This window comes from Cotesia glomerata, linkage group LG5 (genome assembly GCF_020080835.1).
Source record: "Cotesia glomerata isolate CgM1 linkage group LG5, MPM_Cglom_v2.3, whole genome shotgun sequence".
Classification (NCBI taxonomy): domain Eukaryota; kingdom Metazoa; phylum Arthropoda; class Insecta; order Hymenoptera; family Braconidae; genus Cotesia; species Cotesia glomerata.
Genome location: NC_058162.1, coordinates 22,260,039 through 22,284,152, shown reverse-complemented (window position 1 = coordinate 22,284,152; position 24,114 = coordinate 22,260,039). Strand labels below are relative to the sequence as shown.

Genomic DNA, 24,114 nt, shown 5'->3' with positions numbered 1-24,114 from the left:
ACTGGCATCCTACTTACATTTACTCCTACTATTTTTCTCGAACTGGCTGACATTTTGTTGGATTTCCTACGACTCCAGTTCTTTTGACTTTGCTCTATATGTTGTTTCGTAGTTTTTACTTTACCATTTATTTACATTATTTAATTAATTTAATTGTTGTAAATAATGACAAGTAACAAGTGTTGTGCTGGTAAATAATCTACGACATATTTGAATAATTAATAGATAATTGTGTTACTTAGATGATGATGATCCAGAGTCAAGGTGAATAAGCATGAAGCTTTTGCAAACGAATCTTGACTTTTCTTGTATTGATCCTGATGATGCGCGATTCATCTCACCTAAAAGTGTGCTTTTTAAATAATTATTTATACAGATTGTTGGATAGTTACTATTTATCACTACGATTTAATTTGTTTATATAAGTAAATAAACTATGGAAATAGTGGGTGATTATGAATACAACACAAAAGACCTCATTGGTCATGGAGCTTTCGCTGTTGTTTTCAAAGGCAGACACAGAAAAGTATTTATTTTTATTTTTAAATACTTTATTTAAATTTTTGTGATATGACAATTTTATTTTTTATTTCAGAAACCAAATTTCGTTGTTGCAATCAAAAGTATTACTAAAAAGAGTTTGGCTAAGTCGCAAAATCTTCTGGGCAAAGAAATCAAGATTTTAAAGGTTAGTCATTAAATATTCAGTGACTTATATTATTTATTGCCTTTTAACTAATTCCAATTTATTCACAGGAGCTTACGGAGCTGCATCACGAAAATGTTGTTGCGTTATTGGATTGCAAGGTATTATCACTTTTTTTTTAACATAGAATTTTAATCCATGCACAATAAAACAATAAAAATGATTTATCACAATTTTCTTATATAAAAAAATTATTCTAAAAAACATTTTATTAAATTAAAGGAATCCAATCATAATGTCTTCCTCGTTATGGAGTATTGCAATGGAGGCGATCTGGCAGACTACCTTGGAGGTAATAAATTGTTATCACCAATTAGTACAGAAAATTATATAACAAATTTTATTAATAGCCAAGGGAACACTATCTGAAGATACAATAAGAGTATTCTTGAAGCAATTAGCAGGAGCTATGAAAGCTCTTCATGCCAAAGGAGTCGTTCACAGAGATTTGAAGCCACAAAATATTCTCCTAAGCCACAACTGTGGAAAAGCTTGTCCTCAGCCCCACCAAATTACATTAAAAATAGGTATGTTTTTTTTTTTTTAAACAATTGGCAATTATTATGGCCAGGATTTTGACCTTAATTTCAAAATAATAATTAACCCTCGGAGTACACTGGGGGTCATTTTTTTTATTTATTTTTTATATTATTTTATTTATCCCCAAAAGATAGACAAATATACATACATACATAGATATAGTACATTCAAATCCTACACAGAAAAAAAAATGTTCTTGAATCAAGTATATCATTTTGAAGAACATCATCTTCTTGATTTGAGTAAAAAAATTCTTAAACTAAGAAATTTTTACTTAGTTTAAGTAAATTTTACTTGATCCGAGACAATTACCCTCTTCAAAATTATTTTCTTGGTTCAAGAATTTTCTTTTCGAATCAAGTTAATTTTTTTTTTAATGTATAGAGGAAAACATAATATCCCCTGTTCATAGTTTTGGGAGGAGTGAATAGGCATTTATGATTTAGACGAAATACCATGAAAATGAATTTAGCAGACATCTGACAATTTTTATGATTTTTCTTATTGAAAATATTTAAAAAAAATTTTTAGAATAATTTCACCTGTAGAAGATTTGAAAAACTTCAAGTGATATTTTTTAAAAATATTTTCCCAGTTTTAATTTAATTAAAGAAAAAAATCAAACAATTGTTAATTGTCTGCTGATTTCAGTATCATGAAATACCGTCATATATGCCTATTTAACAACATAAACTTAGTATTTAATGGATCTAACTTACTTAAGTATAAATTATGAAGCGAAAAAATTATGAAGAGCTCGGTAAATATTTAAAAACAATTACTCAAAAGGCGTAGAAAATATTTATAAAGTTAATGGTTGCTCTTGACTAGACAGTAACCATTTTCTTAGATAGTATTTAATTGATTTAGTTAACGTTAGTGCATTCTTTATTTCATTTGGTAACAGGTTAAATTATTTAATTGCAGTATATAAAGGACTATTTTGGTGCTTAGTCTTTGTTATTTTATGTCCCTGTATTATTTTGTGTCTAGATTTGCCTTCATAGTTATTATATTTATGGGTACAAATATTAAAGTATTTTGTCAGACTACTTAGTATGAATTGTTGTTTTATGTTTAATATATGGTTGTACTCTATTCTTATTTTTTTTAATCTTTATCTAATATATTTAATCTAATTTTTTTTATCTTAAATTCTTTCTCGAAATTAGGTTCGTTTTTAGTTAATTTTTTCAACATTAAAAACTAATTCAGAATAATAATTATTAAATTCAAAAAAGCTTTGTTTTACCTACCAAGAATGTAATAACCTGAATTCCGATAAAATGCGTAGTTTCTGAGATATAATCCTTCGAAAGTCAAATAGGGTCAATTTGACCCCGTGTGGATTCTAAAGTTTTGTTCGGAGGTGTGTACTCCGAGGGTTAATAATTTATGGTGTCAAATTTTTTATATTAAGACGAAAATATTGATTGTATAAAAAAATTTTTTTTATACAAGTTGTGCAATATTTAATTTTTATAAAAAAATTTATTTTATAATTTTTTCTTAGGACCAATAAAAAAACCATAATTTCGAAATTAAGATTTTTATAATTAGCAAAAATTTTAATCACTCTTTATGAATCTTAATTTTGGAATTACGGTAAAAATATTAGTTGTCTAAAAAAATCAAAAGAGATAGTTTTTTGTTTTAATTAAATTTTCTTCAACTTTTGTTGCATAATTTCTTTGGTAAATATTTACAAGTGGGGTCAACGATTTTAATTTTCATTTTTTTGAACAAAATTTCTATTTGATTTTATTGATATATTTTTTTTGAAAAATACATAAAAAAATGAACAATTAAAAAAAAAGTTGATTATCACAATTTTAACAAATTTTTTGAAAAATTGTGATATTCAATTTTTTTTTTTTTAATTGTTCATTTTTTTATGTACTTTTCAAAAAAAAATATATCAAAAAAAGATAAAATATAAATTTTATCCAAAAACGTGAAAGCCGAAATTTTTTCCAACTTTTGAAAGCAAAAAAGCGATCTAAATCTTTATTTTTTTTCACGACATTTTTTATCATAAATGCGCCGTAAAAACAAACAGAATAAAAATAAAATTCGAAAATGTTAATTTTTCAACTACACTGATAGAAGGATTTATTTGTATTAAAAAATATTTATTAATAGTTAACAAATCATTTATTATAGACCACTTTTTAGTATTAAACAAATATTTCTTAGTATTTAAAATGATTTGTTTGTATTTAATAAATCTGATATCCATTTATTAAATATTAATAAATCTTTTTAAATACTAAGAAATATTTGTTAAGGCTAATAAATGATTTGTTAAATATTAACAAATATTTTTAACAACAAACTAATCCTTCTATCAGTGTAGTTATGGTTCAAAATGAGGTTGACCCCACTTGTAAAAAATTACCATTCTTTTAATCATCACCAGACTTATTTCAATCATAAATTTAATTACAGCTGATTTTGGATTCGCGAGATTTCTGCAAGACGGAGTGATGGCAGCTACCCTGTGTGGGTCCCCAATGTACATGGCACCAGAGGTAATAATGTCACTGCAGTATGACGCAAAAGCAGACTTGTGGTCCCTCGGTACGATAGTATTTCAATGTCTAACTGGTAAAGCGCCGTTCCAAGCTCACACCCCTCAAGCTCTAAAATTATTCTACGAAAAAAACGTAAACCTCGGACCGAAAATACCACCAGGAACATCACCGGAGCTCTCGAGTTTATTGATGGGTCTTCTGAGGCGCAACGCCAGAGATCGAATGGCCTTTGACGAGTTTTTTAACCACAGATTCCTCCATGGAACCCAGGAAAGTCCAAACTTGGTGTTTGCCGAACTGCCGGCGTCGCCAGAGACTGTCCAAGAGCCGCAAGCTGGGCTGATAAACGCATCCGTTCCAGAGGCCAGCAGTCCTTGCTCGAGTCCAGAAGACGACTACGTCCTGGTACCAAACGACTTGAGCAACGACATCGAGAACAACCCCACTTCTCACCAAGTTAAATACACGAAACAGATGAGCAAAGAAGCAGTCAGTCCTCCGAGACCTTGTTTTCTACCGATATCTGAACCAATTCCTGTTCCAACGCAACAAAGCACCGTTCATCCGTCATCCCCATCAGCAACAGCACGAACTGAAACGAGTGTCGTTCCCCGATCCCAGCCGATCAGCATGAAACGAAGTGTAGATTGTCATAAGAACTACCCCGTTGACATCGGCTCGATGAGTCCTCCCAGTGTCCAGTTTGTTATCGGAACTCCGCCGAGCAGAAGACTCAGCGAAACTCCGCCACCTCCTCACACTTGGCAAGTCAGTCCCAGTGCAAGGCACTCTCATATTTCTACTGGAAATTCACCCCTCAAGAGATCACTAGGAAGTAACAGCGCTTCCTCGCCACTTCTCACTGGACCTCTCGCTGTTTTGGGTTCACCGACTGCTAAAGCACTTCAAGATAATAATAATACTTTGAGGCATTCGCCGGTTATTCCTTTTGGAACTCGCGCAGTAACTTTACCTGAAATATCGGGTAATTATTATTTATTTATTTATTTATTAATTAATTTAAGAGGTTAGGAGTAGTCAGAATTTTCAAAAAATCGATTTTTTTTTTTACATTTTCTTTAAGCATAATATCTTAAAAATATTCTCTGAAAATTTGAAGTAAATCCGACAAATGCTTTTCGAGTTGTTCGACAAATAACAAAAGTAGCTCTCGAGAGTGTAAAACTTTAAACGCGTTTTTCTCAAATCTACACAGAAAAAAAGGTTCACTTGAACCAAGAAAATATTTTTCTTCCTAATTCTTTTCTTGAGTGAAAAAAAAATTTTTTTTTGACAAGAAATTTCTCTTATTCTTGTTGTATTGAGAAAATTCAGCCTCTTGCTCCAAAAAATTTTGCTCTTGATAGAAGAAAATTTTCTTGTCTTGAGAAAATTTCTCTCTTGCTCCAAAAAATTAAATATAAAGATAGAAGTAAATTTTCATTAATATTTTTATTGATTAACATGTCAAATGGGAAGATCAAATAATATTGAATCATTTTTTTTCATTCAATATATATATAATTGCACGCTAAAATAGTATAAAATGGGTATCAAATATTCAAGAGAAAAATTTTCTCAAGATGAGAAAATTTTTTATTTAGCTAAAGTAGGAGGCGATGCTTCCCTAAAGTATCTAAAAATCTTGATCAAAAATAAAAATTTATTGTATCAAGTATTTATGATAATTTTAATTAAAAAAAAATTACTTTCACCAAGAATAGAATGTCAAGAAAAATTTTTACTTCGGCCAATCCAACTTCGGTCTTCCTTCAAGCACCCGAAAATTTTCTTGAGCCAAGAATTTTGTTCTTCAGTCAAGAAATTTTTCTTTTTGTGTATGTTTTGACAATTGGTGACCGCTGTAACTTGAAAACCGCTCATTAGATTTCAATTAAAATTTTACAACTATTGAAAAACATAAAAAAACTAGTGCCTAATCGAAGGATTTTTTTTTCAAAAATTTCAATTTTTTATAAACAATTAACTGTTGGTTTTTTTCCGAAAATCTAGAGAAAAATTTCCTGAGACCGCCGTTTTGTTAATTTTCAAAAAAAAAAAAAGCTTTGATCAGGCACTGGATTATCTATTAATAAAACTATTTTTTTTTTGTCCGATTAATTTTCGATGAATCTCTAAGGAGATGGTCACCGCAAGGACCTGTTCTTAGAACTGAGTCAACACAAATCGCCATAACTTTTGAAATTATTAATTTTTTTTTTTCAAATTTTCGTGGTCAAGTCAAAACATTGTGTAATAATGCCATATTATTATTTTTATAAAGTAATAGTATATTACACATCTAGGGCAGTAAAATAAGAAATGTCTCAGATCACATGTAATTGTTGTCCGAGGCGAAGCCGAGGTCAATAAACATGTGATCTGAGGCTTTCTTATTTACTGCCCGTGGTGTGTATACTATTTTTCTCCTCGACGGAGACGGAAAGCGGCATTTTCGTTTAGCGCAGCGGGAGGAAAATTGACGCTTTCCGCCCGGAGGTGAGAAAAATGATTTACTGGCAAAAAAAAATTATTAAAAATTCTCATTTTTTCATGTCTCTAACTACCCCTAGCCCCTTAAATAATAATATTAATGAAAATAAAATATTAAATTATATAAATTTTTCAGAAGCCGGAAGCTTTCAGAGTTTCTTCCCAGAATTAATTCCTACATCATCAGACGATCGTCCTTTGACATTCATCGCCCCAGAGCTGCCAGAAGAAACTCTTCTGGAACGCGAGCACAATGAAATCCTAGCAAAGTTAAACTTTGTCGTGGCACTGTGTGACTGTGTCAGCGAAGTCGCTAGAACTCGAGCAGGACCTTTGGGTGCGCCTCTGGGAGGCGTTGAATCAGCCAGCAACGCCGCGACAAAAAGACGAGCTGAGCAAGTTATTCTCTTGGTCAGAGCTCTGCAGTGGCTCAGTTCGGGTCTCAGCTTGGCGACTCAGCAGCTCAAAGCTGGAAGACTCCAGCCCACAGCCAATGTCAAGGAAGTTGTTAATACAATGAATGATAAGTTTAGAATCTGTTTGGCGGAATGCAAGCAATTGAACAGTGCTGGGTTATTACGGCAAACTGGAGCGACTGCTGATAAAATTCTATATAATCATGCAATACAAATGGTATTTTATTTTATATTTTTTATCGATATCTTTGATGATAACTACGACTGTTTTTTATTGGTATTTATTTTTAGTGTCAATCAGCGGCTCTGGATGAGCTCTTTGGGAACCCAGCTGAGTGCTTTCAACGTTATCATACTGCACAAATTCTCCTTCATTCTCTGTCTCAGCACGTGAGCCACAGCCAAGACAGAGCATTGCTTATCAAATGTATGTGCAATCAATAATAATAATAATAATACGCCAGTCTATTTATTAATAAAACAAAATATCGTTTATTTTAGATAAAACTGCTGTGGAAAAACGACTGTACGTGCTCCAACAACAAGGATATATTTATGCCACAGATCCGACGTAACAAATATGAGCAAAAATAAATCCAACAAATAACTTATAGATCCTTTTAATTAGATATTAAAAGAAAAAAAATTTCGATACTATAATTCCAAGGATAAAAAATGAAAAAATAAAAAAAAAATATAAAATGTAGATTAAGTATAAAGGAGAGAGAAATATGAAGGAAAGGAAGGAAAAATTTATTATTATTACTATTGTATCAATACTGTAATCAATCAGTGGTTGGCCAACTCACATTTATTTCTTATAAAGTAATAAAAAAATATGTACACCATAAACAGTGTCACCAGTGTATATCATATAATATTAATATTATATACATAAATCCTGGAATGCGTTGTGGGTTTGTAGTGGCCGAAAAGCAATATTAAAATATGTGCATCTAAAATTTAAGTTATTTATATTTAAACTAGCGATTCTTTACTTCTCTTTTTCGTCTGTCACATCAGTGATTTTATTATTCCGATAAACAGAGTAGTTTAGAGCAGCAGCGAGGGTGGTCCAAGCTAAGTAAGGCATTATCAGTCCACCGGCGAGTTTATTTACTTTGAAGAAACTTATCCCTAGGACTACTGTTGATCCCCAGAGTGCTACGATCTCGTACAAGGCCTGTGGATGTAAACAATTTATTTATTTTATTTACTGAAATAGTATATTACACTACGAGGCGAAGCCGAGGGCATCATGGCGCGCAGTTCAGGGCTCTCAAATTTCTGCCCTCGTAGTGTATACTAGTTTTTTTGCTATCCGGTCGAAAGTACGCAAAAAATTGCGTTGAAAAAAATTGATGCCTGCCCCCGACATTTGCGGCACAAGCGAAGCGAGTGCTGCTGGTCGGGGGGGGGGGGGGGGCATCAAATACATCTGTCAATAAAGATATTAATTTATAATCTATCATATTACTACTTTCTTTTAAAAAAAGATCTTAATTTAATTAAATAAATATGACCCTGAAGTTAGCGGACAGCAGACAAAATAAAATTTCAGATAGGGATATCTACAAGCGACATTAAGTTTTTCAAGTTTACCAAATTATAAATTGTTTGTCGTTGACTTACCTACAGGTGACAATAAACGAATTTTTTTTTTTACGAATAAAATGATTATTATTAAGAAAAAACAAAGTCACCTTTTTGTCTTTGAAAAATCTAAAGATGATATTTTTTTGATTTTAAATTTGTTAGTCGGATCGTTAGATATCCTTCATTTTTGATTTTTTTGAAAATTTTGGAGCCGGATATCAAAGTAAAAAATAATCAAAATCGAAATCAAAAAAATGTCTTGTTTTCATTTTTCAAGAATCTAAAGATGATTTATCTCGGATTTTTTATTTTCTTATTTATTTATTGAATATCCTTATTTTTTTGTTTTTTTAAAAATTTTGGTCCGGAATATTAAAATCAAAAATGATGAGAAACACAAAAAAAGAAGTTTTTTGTTTTCATTTCTCAAAAATCTGAAGATGATTTTTTACAGATCTTTCTTTTTTTCATTTGTTCATTAAATATTTATATTTTTCAGTTTTTTATATATTAAATTAATTATGGCCAAAAAAAATTAGAAAAAAAAATTGACGTAGAAATTTTAAAAAATAAAAAATGCAATTTTTTAAAAGAAATTTTTTTGTTTAACAAATTTGTTTGTTAAAAAAAATTAAAAAATTTTCTCGTGACTGTTAACTTTAATATCATGCTAATTTCAGTATCATGAAAGAGTACTGTAAGTACAAAAAAATATTCACCAATTTAATATTATGAGCTCCAAAAAATATAGGAGTCCAGATCCAATTAAGGGCTACGTTTGCTCCATAAATAGACAAAGGAACTGCAGCATTTTCAAAACCTCCTCCATCACGGTACACCAGGTACGAGGCATAACCCATTGAGCAGTACAAACCAGTCCATACCGGTCCAAACATCCAGTTCGGAGGTGTCCATGCTGGCTTATTTAACGTCTAAAAAATTTACGTAATAATTAAGTATCAATATGTTATTGAAATAAATAAATAAAAATAACTTATCAAAGAAAAACAGTTACCTTGTACCATGGACTGATGTTTTGCCGAGTCACAAATGCCCCAGCCCATCCACCAAGATTTGGAAGAACCACTGCAACTGTTGCTGGCCAAGGAATGTGTACCGGCATTTTAATATTTTAATATTCAATTAATAAGTTAATTTATGTGTAATTAAATAATTTGTACTGTCAATTTTTCAGGCTGATTACAAAAGATTGCGAAATATCGAAGAAAGTACAGTAAGTACGTACTGCTGCTTACTGTTAATTCAATGCACTGAATCTAGAACGTGATAATATACATATATATATGTATATACATAATATTCAATAAGTATATACACTGGTCATATACTTGGTGACGGATATGGAATGACTTGAAATTATCTTCTGAAGATATGTAATTGTATAAAAACAACACCCAGTATATTTATAATCAGCTGGTATGTATTTAGTTGACGGGAGATCCACCTGTCCACTCCAGTATTGTGGTTTGTGTTGTTGCTATCATATGACTGGCTGCAAAATAACAAAATAATATTATAAATACAGTATTTTATTATAAAATTACACATACTTAAAGTGAAACCAACTTAGTATTTTATTTTCTAAGAGTTTTAATATATTTAACTGATAAAATTGTATTATAACCTATCAAAATATTGAGATCTTAAGATTTAGTATGTGAAAGAATCAAAAGAAGAAAAATGTTGTACTTAAATTCAAGTGACAGCAATAGTGATGATAAGGGTGTCATTCGTTGTATTTTTTTTTCCGAGTTTCATCATATTGCTGGTCCTAAAATAACGTGTCAAGTTCGTATGATTATAATTACTTTATTTGTAATTTAATTTACTGCTAGGATTAGAGTGAAGAGATAAATTATTAAAATTAATTTATGTATTTTTTAGGTACCTGATAATCATGTTTCCAAAGACATATTCGATAATGTAAGCGTGTACATAATTCCAAAAGCGCAATTGCAACGAAGTACCCTCACTGTGTACGTTTTTTTTTTTTAAATATTGAAATAAAATTATTATACCGAAATTAGCTGACAGCTGTCAATTTTTTAAGTTATAAAAAATGAATCAAAATAGAAAATGCTTTCAAAAGTTTTCACTCCAAATTTTTTTAAATTTTCACGTGTGGAATTTTTTAATTAAATTTTTTCATAGTAATTTTATCACTCTAAAGTTATAAAAAAATTTTTAATGTCTGTCAATTTCAGTGTCAATAAAATTTCATTTTCTCATATGATAGTGGATTTAACGGACATTAACAATTTTTTAGATTTGTTTAACAATTAAATTAAAATGAAGAAAATTATGATACTGAAATTGAGAGACATCTGATAATTTTTTTTAATTTTTTAATTAATAAATTATATCAAGAAAAATTTATTTTAAAAATTCCATCTTTAGGAGTTCTAAAAAATTATAAGTGAAGTTTTTTATATATAATTTTTTTTTAACTTAGTATAAAGTTAAAATCAGCAGTCATTTGATAATTTTTTAATTTTATTTAATAAACAAATTTTTTCGGAAAAATTATTTTTAAAAAATAGCGTTTATAATTTTTTATTATTTTTACATGTCAATATTTTTTTCTTATTCTTTTTGTCATAATTTATTTGTTAAAAAAAAAAAATTCTGAAAATTATTTAATATCTGCTAAATTAATTATCATAGACTTATGACATTAAAGTCAGCAGTTACTTAATAATTTTTTAATTTCATTTAATAAACAAATTCTTTCTGAAAAATTATTTTTAAAAAATTGCATTTATATTTTTTTAATATTTCTACATGTTAATATTTTTTTCTTATTCTTTTTGTCAAAAAAAATTCTGAAAATTATTTCTGCTAAATTAATTATAATAAACTTAGTTTATTATTAAAAAAAAAAAAAAAAAATTTCTGCCAATTTCAATGTCATAAAAAATTTAGCAAAAAAATTTCACATGTAGAAATTTTAAAAAATTATCTGCGAATTTTAAGAAATATTTTTTTTATAATAGTTGATTTGTTATAAAAATTTCAAGAATTGTTAGATGTCTGCTAATTTCAGTATCATCTTATCATTAAAAAAAAAATTAATTATGATCAAATAAATATTTATTTTCAGAACACTACAAAATTGTAAAATTTTAGGGTTTCCTGTAAAAATAGACGACAAAAAATACGCAAGAAATGCATTTTATTTCAACTTATGTTTTGTGTGTGATGCTGATGCACGAACAGTCCACTACGAGCCAGTAGTTAAGAAAATGTCTGACTTTTTGGTAATAACTTTATTAAATAAATTTTTTATAAAAAGGTTTCAATAATAAATAGTAATAATAAATATTTAGATGGCATTGGAAGTAGAAAATTGTTTCCTGTCAAACATGTCCGTGGACAAAAGTCGGCTGACTGAAATCCTGGCGCAAGTAATGAATGACCTGAACTCGCATAACATGTGTACGCTGACAGAAGGAACTATGACGACACACTTGAAAGTAGTGAGACTGGCAGCTGAGCCGAAGCCCGTATTAGACCACCAAGTTCCTGTTTTTCTTGTAAATCGCGAGAACTTTTGCAGCAACCAATGGGACCTGACGACCCAGCAGGTCTTGCCGTATATCGATGGATTCAATCACGTTGCGCGAATCGCAGCAGAAGCTGATGTCGAGAATAATCTTGTCAAGAGTTGCGTGCAAAATCTTGTTTACTACGGAGTAATCACTCTAATTCCCATATTTCAGTACTGCAATATTTACACAACTACCTCGAAGCTTGGAGTGTTGGCTGAAAATCAAGAGCTGCAGGAAAGATGTATAAACTTTGTGTCCAAGTCTGGTAATTTTTATTTTCATCATTAATTGCACGACTCATGATGCGAAGCATCAGAGAGTGCTTTGCGATCGAAAAATTTTTTTCGCCTCATTTCGGCAACTAAGATAAAGTACCCAGTAGTTGAACAAGTTTCAAAGTAAAACGTATTTGACCCTACTTTCAATATATAAAGATGTAATTTTTAGTTTAAATTAGTGATTTTCATGAAAATATAGACAATTTTGAATAGATTGAAGTGCAAAATAACGTAGATAATTGAATATTTATATTTTGACAACGTTTTTAAGATAGACTATGAAAGGAGTAGTAGTTGAACAATCAATTCTGACAAGCCGCAGTAGTTGAACACTCCGGGAGCAGTAGTTGAACTAATAAAAGATATCGCGTTACTAAAACCATAGAGGCGTATAAAAAAATTTTTTTTGCTCCAATCAATGTAAAAATGTTGAAAACATTAACATCTATGGAAAAAACGAAAAAAAAATTTTTTTGTTATACGCCCTTATGGTTTTAAGAAAACATTTTTCTAAAATCATAAGGACGTATCCTGTTTTTTCGGTTTATTATCAATAATAGGACAGAGTAAGAAAAGAAATTGCAAAGGTAATAGAAATTATCACTTCACAACTTAATTTATGTCAACAAATATTTATTTAAGTGAAAAAACGAATAAAAAATTAAGAAATAATAAATTCATCAGGGTAATAGTCCAATGTCATCCCCATCGTCAGGATCATCTGTATCTAAGATTATAAAAAAAAAAAATTTTTTAATTTTTTTTTTAATATAACTTGATAATAATAAAAAAATTTATAAACTATGACCATGGCTGAAAATTAAACTTTGATAATACCGATGATATTTTGTCGGACGGTGCCTGATGTACAAAAATGATTTACGTCATCAAACTTGCTTCAAGAAATTGGTATTAAAGAATGATAACCATTCTCAGGAACAAAGTTCTTTTTGAATGACTTTTTTGAAATTACAGTTCGAAATGGCTTACGAAACTCTTTTGTTAATTGTAAATACATCTGAAGTAAAAAAAAAATCAATTTAGAAAAACTTTGAGGCTATTAATTTGAAGACATACCGCTTGTTCTCACGTTGTTATGAATTTATTTTTTCTTAATTTTTCATTCGTTTTTTTACTTAAATAAATATTTGTTGATATAAATTAAGTTGTGGAGTGATAATTTCTATTACCTTTGCAATTTTTTTTCTTACTCTGGCCTATAATTGATAATTAACCGAAAAAACAGGATACACCCTTATGACTTTAGAAAAATGTTTTCTTAAAACCATAAAGGCGTATAACAAAAAAAAATTTTTTTTTTTTCGTTTTTTCCATAGATGTTAATGTTTTCAACATTTTTACATTGATTGGAGCAAAAAAAAATTTTTTTATACGCCCTCATGGTTTTAGTAACGCGATATATTTTTTTCACATTTTTTATTTTATTAATATTTCATAATTAAATGAGCATTATGAGTCGTGCAGTTTTGGGTTTTCCAAACTTTTTATATTTATCAATTTACATATCTGTGCAATTATTTAATATAAATAATTTCAGCAAGACAACCAGCTCATATTCGTGACATCTACAGGATGTACGCTATGATGACACATGGTACGATGATGAAAGACTTGTGCCAAAGATTGAATCCACAGAATTTGAAAGTAAATGAACGAAGGCTAGTGCAATTTGGATTGATCGAAGGGTTCATACGTAGAGTTTACAAGTATCCTATCTATGTAAAAAGATCTTTCGCAGACGTAAACTTTGATGACAACAGCGAGGACACTAAAAATGATCCAGTGTATAAATATTTCACAGGCGCCTACAGTTTTGATGAAATTTGCTGTAACACCGGACAATCTGTCGCACAAATAGAAGACATCGTTGAAAAAGATCCCAATGTCGTCGTATTATTTAAATAATGTTAAATGTTAAATATTTAATGTATAAAACAAAAACTGAATATAATAATAATTTTTCTACTCAATTTTCTATCTTTTATAAAAAAAAAAGCGCTGCATAGTAACTTATACATTCTTAAGAGGAAATATACGTGTAGAAAGACGTTTCCATGCTGATTTTTTATTTATTTTTTTAAGGTATGAAAATTAATGTTATTTATTGAAACTATCAGGTTATTTTATACATATATTTATATTTTTCCATATTTTACAATATAACAAATAAAAAGTAACGGAGATATCAGCTGATACACATTGTAGATTGTCTTCCGACTTAGCAATTGATGTGCACTATGGAAGCCACAATTTTTATCTAAAATCAATGGCATAGAAAAATTACTTTTCTTTATACAATTACGCTGAATATGAACCTTTATCATAAGCGATAATTTTATTTAAACTATTTTTTTTTTTAATAAACAATATATGAAAAAATGGTAAAACATCACGACTTAATTTCACAGCTCTCTAAAAAATGCAAATTTTTACTTTTTTTTTTGGAATTGAGGTTCATATAGAAGATACAAATATAAAACAAGTAATTTTACTGTGCCATTGATTTCAAATAAAAATTGTGGCTTCCATACTGCACACCAGCTGCTAAGTTGGATGACATCCTACGATGTGTATCAGCTGATATCTCCGCTATTCGTTAAGTTATATTGTTGTTTAATACGAAAAAATACTCATAAATATATGTATAAAATAACTTGATAGTTTCAATAAATAATATTAATTTTTTATTCCTTAAAAAAATTAATTAAAAATCAGCATGAAAACGTCTTTCTACACATATTTCCCCTTAAACAGCTCAAGCTTATTGAATTTTAGCAATCATGCTTTTGATATCATTGATATAAACTTCTGGAACTTTATTTTCTCTCATTTCTTGGCATTTTCTTTCCATGGCTTCTCTCAGTCTTCTTGCTCTCATTTCAATTTCCGCCCTCTGAGCCATACCCTCTTCAAACACCCTTCGTCTTGCTTCAACTTTGTCCTTTTCTTTGTCATTTACTTGTTTCAATATTTCATCACGATGTTTCTGAGCTTGCCGTAGCTGCTTCTCTCGATTTTCCTGTTCCTTTGCTAGAGCTTCTTTTTGCGCGGCAACAATTTTCTGAAATTCACGCTTGTCCCGTTCCAACTCCATAGCCTGAAGAATTTTACGGCACTTTATTTGATCCTGTCGTGCTTGAGCAAATTGTCGCCTTATCTTCAATTTATTAAGCGCAGCTTCTTTTTCCCGGCGTCGCCACTCACGCTCTACCTCCTCTTTGATCCGTATTTCATTAAGCTCCTCAATCTGGGCTTGAAAATCATGAGCCTGCATCGCCTGTTTCATTACCCGAATTCGCTCTTGATTTTTCTGAGCTTGGATGGCCTTCTGAGTCTCTGCAATTGCTTTATCACGCTCTGCCTTCATTCGCTGGTATTCTTTTATTCTCATATCAATAATTCTGTTTTCCTCACGTTCAATTTCTTTGAATTTCTTCAGCCGTTCATTTTCAACAGCAAGTTCTTTCCTTATCAACGCGCCCTGCTCTTTTCTCCTCTTTTCCTTCAATATTTCTTCATCCATCCACGCAATATTACTGAGATTTATCAATTTACCCTCCTCTTGTTTCCTCTCAAATTCAATAATCTTCTGCTCCTCATTCTCGATTATTTGATGCTTCAACCGGGATGCAAATTCCCGTCTTTTAGCAGCTAATTCCTCTTCTTTCTTCTTCTCTTTTTCTATTTTTTCCCGTCGCTCATTTTCCATCATTTCATTCAGCCGCTTTTCTTCTTCACTCAGTTCTTTTTCAATCAATCTTCTTTCTGCAATCTGAAAAAAATTAATTAAGGTAAAGTATCCAGTAGTTGAATAGGTTTCAAAGTAAAATTTATTTGACCCTACTTTTAATATATAAAAATGTAATTATTAGTTCAAATTGGTGATTTTCATAAAAAATAAACAATTTTGAATCGATTGAAGCGCAAAATAACAAAGATAATTTAATATTTATATTTTAATAACGTTTTTAAGATAGACTATGAAAGGAGTAGTAATTGAACAATCAATTCTGACAAGCTGCAGTAGTTGAACACTCCGTAAGCAGTAGTTAAACTAATAAAATATATGGCAATAGGCACAGCTAAAATTTTCAACGTTTTATTGAAATATCAAAAGAATTATAACACATTATTGAATAATATTAAAAATAATACTATGAATATTTAATATGTTCATTTAAAAATGAGAAATAGTTGTATTTAATTTTTTAAGAACATTTTTTATGAATGACAAAGCAAATTTTCAATTATAAATCAAAAAAACTCAATTCAAAACGTTCAATAATTTCTAACTACACTAATTTTTAGCTATAAAACTTATTTAATTTGCAGTAAATAATACAAATCACAATGCTGATCACTAGTCTATAAACCTATTAGAGAGCTGTTAGAATTATACGGCCCAAGCTTGTTCAAGTTCTGGGTACCGCTTTGAAAATTTGAAGGTATTTTTTTGATTAATATTAAAAATAATACTATGAACATTTAATATGTTCATTTAAAAATAAGAAATAATTGTATCTAATTTTTTAATCACATTTTTTATGAATGACAAAGCAAATTTTTAATTATAAATCAAAAGAACTCAAAAACGTTCAATAATTTTTAACTACATCAATCTTTAACTATAAAACTTATTTAATTTGCAGTAATTAATGCAAATCACAATGCTGATCACTAGTATATAAACCTATTAAAGTAAAGTACCCAGTAGTTAAACAGGTTTCAAAGTAAAACGTATTTGACCCTACTTTTAATATGCAAAGATGTAATTATTAGTTCAAATTAGTGATTTTTAAAAAAATATGAACAATTTTGAATTGATTGAAGCGCGAAATAACGCAGATAATTGAATATTTATATTTTGACAACGTTTTTAAGATAGACTATGAAAGGAATAGTAGTTGAACAATCAATTCTGACAAGCCGCAGTAGTTGAACTGATAAAATATATGGCAATAGGCACACCAAAAATTTTCAACGTTTTATTGAAATATCTAAAGAATTATAATATATTATTGAATAATATTAAAAAAAATACTATGAACATTTAATATGTTCATTTAAAAATGAGAAAAATTTGTATTTAATTTTTTAATTACATTTTTTATGAATGACCAAGCAAATTTTCAATTATAAATCAAAAAAACTCAATTAAAAACGTTCAATAATTTTTAACTACACTAATTCTTAACTATAAAACTTATTTAGTTTGCAGTAATTAATACAAATCATAATGATGATCACTAATCTATAAACTTATTAGAGGTAGAGTGCTGTAAAAATTATACGGCCCCAGCTTGTTCAAGTTCTGGGTACCGCTTTGAAAATTTGGAGGTATAATTAGACGCTAAAATTTAATATAAAAATGATAGTTTATGTCTTTGCAAAAAATATGTATTATTTAGAAAAGACTATTTCATTGGGTGGTACAATTTTTGTACTTAAAATGATCATATACCGTTTTTTTTACTGATTATTCGGTTTACGGTTTAGTACCTTTTTCATGAAAAAAATAGCATCTATCGGTTATTCTCGACATGTCAACTTTTAAGTTAAAAAAAATATAATTTTTTTGATTTATAATTGAAAAAACTTACAGAAATCAATTACTGTATCATTAAATAATTATAACATGCGCATATTACTCATAATAAGTATACGGATTTTGTATTACAACAATTCGAAAAGTCTGTTCAAGTACTGGGTACTTCACCTTACGTAATTTAATACACAAAATATATCAATTATTTCACAATTTAATACCTGAAGATCTCTGATAGCTCGGCACTTGGTCTCTAAAATTAATTTATTGCACAACTGCATTTCTTCTTCCTGCTCCAGTTTCAAGTTATTCGCTCTCTCTAACAAATGCATAGTCCTCGCCTTCGCTTCAGCTTCAAACTCATCAAGCTTATTAGTTTTCTTCTTCAATTTTTCCGTGTCCATTTGGCGTATTTTTTCCTTCCGAGCAATACTCTCCGCCAGCAAATGTTCTTTCTTCATCTCATTTTCGTACAAATTATCTCGCCTTTCTTTCTCCGTCTTGAGACCTTCAATCGCACAATTACGGAAATAGTCATACTCGGATTTTGTCAATACTTTTGACGTACAATCCAGTGTTATATTTTTACAGGGAATCCGTAGTGCTCTACCCAAATTAGCATGGTGCTGAAATAATTTATAAGTAATAAAAAAATGTTTTCTCACCTCCGGGCGGAAAGCGTCAATTTTCCTCCCGCTGCGCTAAACGAAAATGCCGCTTTCCGCCTCCGTCGAGGAGAAAAATAGCATACACACCATGGGCAGTAAATAAGATAGCCTCAGATCACATGTTTATTGACCTCGGCTTCGCCTCGGACAACAATTACATGTGATCTGAGACATTTCTTATTTTACTGCCCTAGATGTGTAATATACTATATAGTAATTATAAAAAATCAAGAGAAATTTTTACACAGAAAGAAAAATTTTTTGACTGGAGAACAAAATTCTTGGCTCAAGAAAATTTTAGGGTGCCTGAAGAAAGACCGAAGTTGTGTTGACTGAAGTAAAAATTTTTCTTGAAATTCTATTCTTGGTGGAAGTAATTTTTTCTCAATTAAAATTATCATAAATACTTGATACAATAAATTTTTATATTTGATCAAGATTTTTAGATACTTTAGGGAAGCAGCGCCACTTACTTTTGCTGAGAAAAAAATTTTCTCACCTTAAGAAAATTTATTTCTTGAATATTTGATACTCATTTTATATTATTTTAGCGCGTGCAATTATACATATTGAATGAAAAAAAATGATTCAATATTATTTGATCTTCCCATTTGACATGTTAATCAATAAAAATATTAATGAAAATTTACTTCTATCTTTATATTTAATTTTTTGGAGCAAGAGAGAAATTTTCTCAAGACAAGAAAATTTACTTCCATCAAGAACTAAATTTTTTTGGAGCATGAGGCTGAATTTTCTCAAAACAAGATTTTCTTGACTTAAATAAAGTTTCTTGGATCAAAATACGTATTTCTTAAAGCAAGAGAATTAATTTTGTTGGAATAAGTGAAATTTCTTGTGTTAAAAAAAATTTTTTTTTCGCTCAAAAAAATAATTAAGAAGAAAAATATTTTCTTGGCTCAAGTGAACCTTTTTTTCTGTCTAGTAATTATTTCTAAATAATATAAATGTATAATTACTTACAACAGTTTCCCTGGAATTAGACTTTTTAACAGGCGCGGAAAAAGATCTTTTTGATTTACCCGCATCCGAAGAAACATATCTTAAAACCGCCGTGCTCATTATTTAATTGTCTAATTATCTAAAAACAATAAAAATAAATTCTTAAAAAATTTTAAAGACTAAAAATAGCAACTGATAAATTTTTTGGTTATCAAAAAAAAGCTCACGTGTTTTGTTTGTTCGATACAACATAAATCGAGCGTCAAAATACATGCGACATCGCGGTTGTACATATACATTTACAACACGTTACATATGTATATATACTGCAAAAGAACAATAAGAAAACTTTTGCGATCGATGTCGCTTTACAGCTATCATTGTATTCGTTACAATGATTGTATATAGGGGAGAAATATATATTAAATTACTCTGTAAAATACTTAAAAAATATATGCGAGCAATTTAGAATTTTTTTTTCGCATTTTTTTTATCCATAATTGTCGTCGATATTATTTATCTATAATGTCCCATTTCGTAACTTATTTTTACACGTATATCTGAGCAATAACGGTAATAGAACGACCTATAACAATAATACTAATTACGATCGCTATCTTTATACGTTAGTCGACTAATATTAATAATATTTCAGTTTATATTCTACACATACTTAAGAAGTACACATACAATATAAATACGTAATTACATATTAATTGTCGTCAATAGATCTATATTAATTTAAGTAATTAGTAATTAATATACTAGTTCAAAGAAATAATTATATTAATGTTGAAAATATCTGATAAAATTACCAGGTACGTTTGATAATCAGATAATTACTAGAGTTATATAAAAATGAAATGTGAATCGGATGCTTTGGTTTTGAACATCAACAATGATGTTTTATCTTCGATCTTGTATCGTATTTTTTCGAGTACTATTGAAGATAATTACATAAGTTCATTTTTTAACAATTTATACTTCAACTGCTCGTGTCCGAAACTGATCATGTCCGATTTTTAAAATTGTAAAAATTAACATAATAACTATTTTTTTCCTCATTATGCAATTGTTGATGCACATTATGAAAAAAAAAATATTGAAAAATTATCGCATTACCTTTAAAACGTTTATCAAACATCATAATTTACAATTTTTTAATTTTAAATTCATAAAAGACGACATTTTTTTAAACTTTAGTTTTTCGACGTTTAAAAAATGTCAATGAAAAATAAAACAAGTATGAATTTTTATAACTTAAAAATTGAAAACTATAATAAAAAAAATATATTTCATAAATCCGCTATAATAAAGAATGCACAGAAAAAAAAACTTCTTGCACCAAGAAAATTTTAAAGAAGTCAAAAGTTATTTTGGAGCAAGAAGAAATTTTCTTGGCCCAAGAAACTTTTTCATTCAAGAAATTTTCAATATTTCTTAATATTTTCTTGAGCAAAGAAAATTTACCTTCCAGTCAAGAATTTTTTTTTTCAGTGTGAAAAATAAAAATTGAATAACTTAATTCCTTAATTTTTAATTATAAAAAAACAGAGGAACCCCAAGTCAAAAAAATTACCTTATTTTTTGCTATGTATTATTCTTTTTTTAATTATTATTGAAGATAATAAAATGGAATCATTATTTAATAATTAATGCTTCAATTAGTTGAATTTGAAACTAATCATGTCCAAAGATCCAGTATCCTAAAACAGTCGAGAAATGTTATTTAAAAAAAAAACTTTTTTACTAAATTACAAAAAAAAATTTTGGTAATTGTTTACAAGTGGGATCAACTATATTTTGGCCATAACTGGATAAAAAATTAACAATTTCAAATTTTTTTTATTCTGCTTGTTTTTACGGCGCATTTATGATCAAAAATGTCATGAAAGAAAAAAATGAAGATGTCGATAGCTTTTTTGCCTTTAAAAGTTGGAAAAAATTTTGGCTCTCATGTTTTTGGATAAAATTTCTATTTTATCTTTTTTTGAAAAGTACATAAAAAAAACGAACAATTAAAAAAAAAAACTTGAATATCACAATTTTCGAGAAAATTTATAAATTTTTTTGAAAATTTGTTAAAATTTTGATTTATTTTAATTACAAAAAAATATGAAAAAAAAATTTCATTTGTAAAAAACATTAAAAACTGTAAGTGTAATTTTTAAAAAAAGTTTGGAAAATCCAAAAGTGCATGCCTCATAACGCTCATTCATTTCTTAAGAAAAAAATTAATTGTGTAATTGATTAAAAAAAAAAAAATTATAATTAAGTAATTTCTTACAGAGTATTTTTTATTTTTTTTTTAAATATCAGCGCCCTTTTTTTTGTCATATGCGCACGCAGTCTAAAAAAATCTAGCTTGATCAAGTAGCGCCAGAGTTTTCACGTGACAAATAAGAAAAGTTGATTTGGCTTTGTACGGTTGTATCATAGTGAATTTTAATAAAAATTCAATTAAAAAAAAAATACGTAAACTAGGCCACTGATATGAAATACGGACCCAGTTAATTGAATTCTTAAACTAATAAAAAAGGTCCGGTTTTGAAATATCAATTTGCTCGGGAGTAATCGTTGGTACATCCAAAATGGGGTGACACAAAATTGCTTGACCTTGACGAGTCGAGTATAAAGCACAACCTCACGCGCTTCGCGCTATGAGGCGTGCAAAAGTATTTTTTTTTTCTAATTCAATTAATGAAAATAAATCCATTAATAAAAAACGTCGGCTTACTTTAGTATTATAAAATTGTAATCAATTTTTTTTTTAAATGTTCATTTTTTGCACGACTCATGATGCGAAGCATCAGAGAGTGCTTTACGATCGAAAAATTTTTTTCGCCTCATTTTAGCAATTATTTTTAGTATTATAGCCTTGTTAGTTCACGGAATCAAGATATTTTGCATACTATTGTCGAGATAATTTAATGGAGATTAATTCCATACTTTCTAAAAATTAATTTACTGCAATAGAAACGGAAAAAAACATCAAAATAGGTCAAAAAATTTTCCTGTCCGTCATGTATGAAACCCCGGAAACACTGTAACTTGTGAAGAAATCAATTATTTGAGTTAAATTTTTTTTTTTTCAATTCTAATCGACGATTGTAGGTCACTGAATGTGAATGGTTAATTAATTCAGTGTCGTTTAATTACAATTAATAAAAAACAAAAACTACAAGACTGTATATCTATATATATCCATGTAAAATTAACATGGATGGTGATATATCTATATCTATAGATATTATGTACATTTTATTCCACCAGGGGCGCTTGTGCAGTACCTTCCTACTACAGCTGTTTTTTCGGCAATTAATTTTGAACGACTTAAGTTTTTTTTTTTTTTTATATTTCATAATTAAATGAGCATTATGAGTCGTGCACTTTTGGATTTTCCAAACTTTTTATGTATTTTTCAAAAAAAAAAAAAAAATAGAAATTTCGTTCAAAAAATGGTTGACCCCACTTGTAATTATTTACCAAAATTTCTTCAAATTCTCTCCAATAAATTCATATTAGAATATTAATTACTTACAAAATGGTTTATTTTTATTTTTTTACTCAGGTAACATTTAACCGCAAGTAAACGGGCAATAGTGTCCCAGAGTAATATCAGCAGGGGTTGTTTGCACCCTCTAAACCATTTATTCCCTTCTCACCTTTTTATTCCACCGAGGTACAAGCAGAATTGAGTGACGTCAAAGAAGGAAAAAAAAACTCCCTCGTTCTAAAAATAAAATACGTAAAATTAGTAACTAATAACTTGCAATAAGTTATACGATATTGTTATTGTAAATCGATTTTTATAAATAACACAAACTGAAGAAAATAAATTCTTAGTAATATTATAATGAAAAGAAAAGGTTACCAGTTTTTAAAATTTTAAAATAGAAAGTAAATGAAAATCTAGCGTAGGTCAGTTCAGGTAATAGATAATAGACATAATCCGCTTAAATTTTCTTGTTCTGCAGAGCTTAGCAGGTATAAAACGTGCGAAGAGTGAATAGAATAAGAAGGATATACTGATAGGAATATTGATGCGCGCAAACTCGAACAAGTGCTTTGCTGAGTTTGAACGACCACGTGGCCCTGCAAGATGTGACCCGACACCCACAATACAGCGTAGAACCGAGCCAGCCGTCGTTGGTACCGGCACGTTGCTGCTCTCGAGTCGCTTTTTCTCTAAACACGAATATTATACAGTTTTAGCGTTTTTTTTTATCAAAAATAATAAAATAAAAATTTATTTATTGTTATTATACTCACAAAATAATTTAATGAAAAAGTTTCACCAGTGTTGGTGTTTTTTAAAAATTCAAACCTGAAAGTGAAAAAGGAATTAATTAAATGAAAATAAATGTAAGTATAGCAATGAGTAATAAAATAAGTAATAAAAATTAAATTAGCCGACATTTAAAAATTTTTATAATTTTTTTTTATTGAAAAAATTATTAAAAAAAAATTTTATTTTTAAAAAACTTCAAGTGCAATTTTTAAAAAATATTTTTTTGCTCCAATTTAATAAATGAAAAAAATTAAAAACATCGGCGAAATTTAGTATTATAAATAAGTAATAAGTAAAAAAGGTATTACCGTGTGTTAAGTATAAATACAAGTGTTGATTTATATTTTTTAGTGTTTAACTGATGGGCTGTGAAGGCAGCAGCAGCGTTATCACCCTCGTACTCGCCCGAGTCGTCATCGTCTTCGAGCGTTAAGCACCGGAGTTACTTCCCATTGACATCGATACGTAATTATTGTACAGGTTGTTGCTGGTTA

At 28.9% G+C, this 24,114-nt stretch overlaps 4 protein-coding genes across 8 annotated transcripts; 2 read left to right on the top strand and 2 right to left on the bottom strand.

Moving 5' to 3' along the window:
* The first annotated feature begins 15 nt into the window (after positions 1-15).
* LOC123265720 (serine/threonine-protein kinase unc-51) lies at positions 16-7,541 on the top strand. The gene is made up of 9 exons (XM_044729591.1): positions 16-526; positions 596-688; positions 757-807; positions 929-998; positions 1,057-1,233; positions 3,695-4,765; positions 6,410-6,906; positions 6,981-7,116; positions 7,191-7,541. Exons 1-9 carry the CDS (start codon positions 437-439, stop codon positions 7,262-7,264), a joined length of 2,259 nt encoding a protein of 752 aa, XP_044585526.1. The 5' UTR covers positions 16-436; the 3' UTR covers positions 7,265-7,541.
* LOC123265725 (translocator protein) lies at positions 7,467-9,572 on the bottom strand. The gene is made up of 3 exons (XM_044729602.1): positions 9,301-9,572; positions 9,005-9,217; positions 7,467-7,872 (listed from the first exon to the last, which is right to left on the bottom strand). The coding sequence occupies exons 1-3, from the start codon at positions 9,406-9,408 to the stop codon at positions 7,684-7,686; spliced, it is 510 nt and encodes a 169-aa protein (XP_044585537.1). The 5' UTR covers positions 9,409-9,572; the 3' UTR covers positions 7,467-7,683.
* Positions 9,573-9,767: 195 nt separating this feature from the next.
* Positions 9,768-14,073, top strand: LOC123265723 (GATOR complex protein NPRL2). Its single transcript, XM_044729600.1, has 5 exons — positions 9,768-10,094; positions 10,191-10,282; positions 11,407-11,563; positions 11,633-12,119; positions 13,691-14,073. Exons 1-5 carry the CDS (start codon positions 9,987-9,989, stop codon positions 14,056-14,058), a joined length of 1,212 nt encoding a protein of 403 aa, XP_044585535.1. The 5' UTR covers positions 9,768-9,986; the 3' UTR covers positions 14,059-14,073.
* A 4-nt stretch (positions 14,074-14,077) lies between these two features.
* LOC123265722 (cilia- and flagella-associated protein 45) lies at positions 14,078-24,052 on the bottom strand. 5 transcript variants are annotated; one of them, XM_044729597.1, is made up of 7 exons: positions 23,929-24,052; positions 23,204-23,656; positions 22,995-23,062; positions 19,351-19,468; positions 17,920-18,324; positions 14,892-15,925; positions 14,078-14,170 (listed from the first exon to the last, which is right to left on the bottom strand). In XM_044729597.1, the coding sequence occupies exons 4-6, from the start codon at positions 19,447-19,449 to the stop codon at positions 14,915-14,917; spliced, it is 1,515 nt and encodes a 504-aa protein (XP_044585532.1). In that variant the 5' UTR covers positions 19,450-19,468; positions 22,995-23,062; positions 23,204-23,656; positions 23,929-24,052; the 3' UTR covers positions 14,078-14,170; positions 14,892-14,914. The 5 variants fall into 5 exon arrangements, with proteins under 5 accessions (XP_044585532.1, XP_044585533.1, XP_044585530.1 ...); XM_044729598.1 differs by having other exon boundaries at positions 23,359-23,656; XM_044729595.1 differs by lacking the exons at positions 22,995-23,062; positions 23,204-23,656; positions 23,929-24,052 and adding exons at positions 19,557-19,915; positions 20,003-20,060; positions 20,145-20,324.
* Positions 24,053-24,114: the final 62 nt, after the last annotated feature.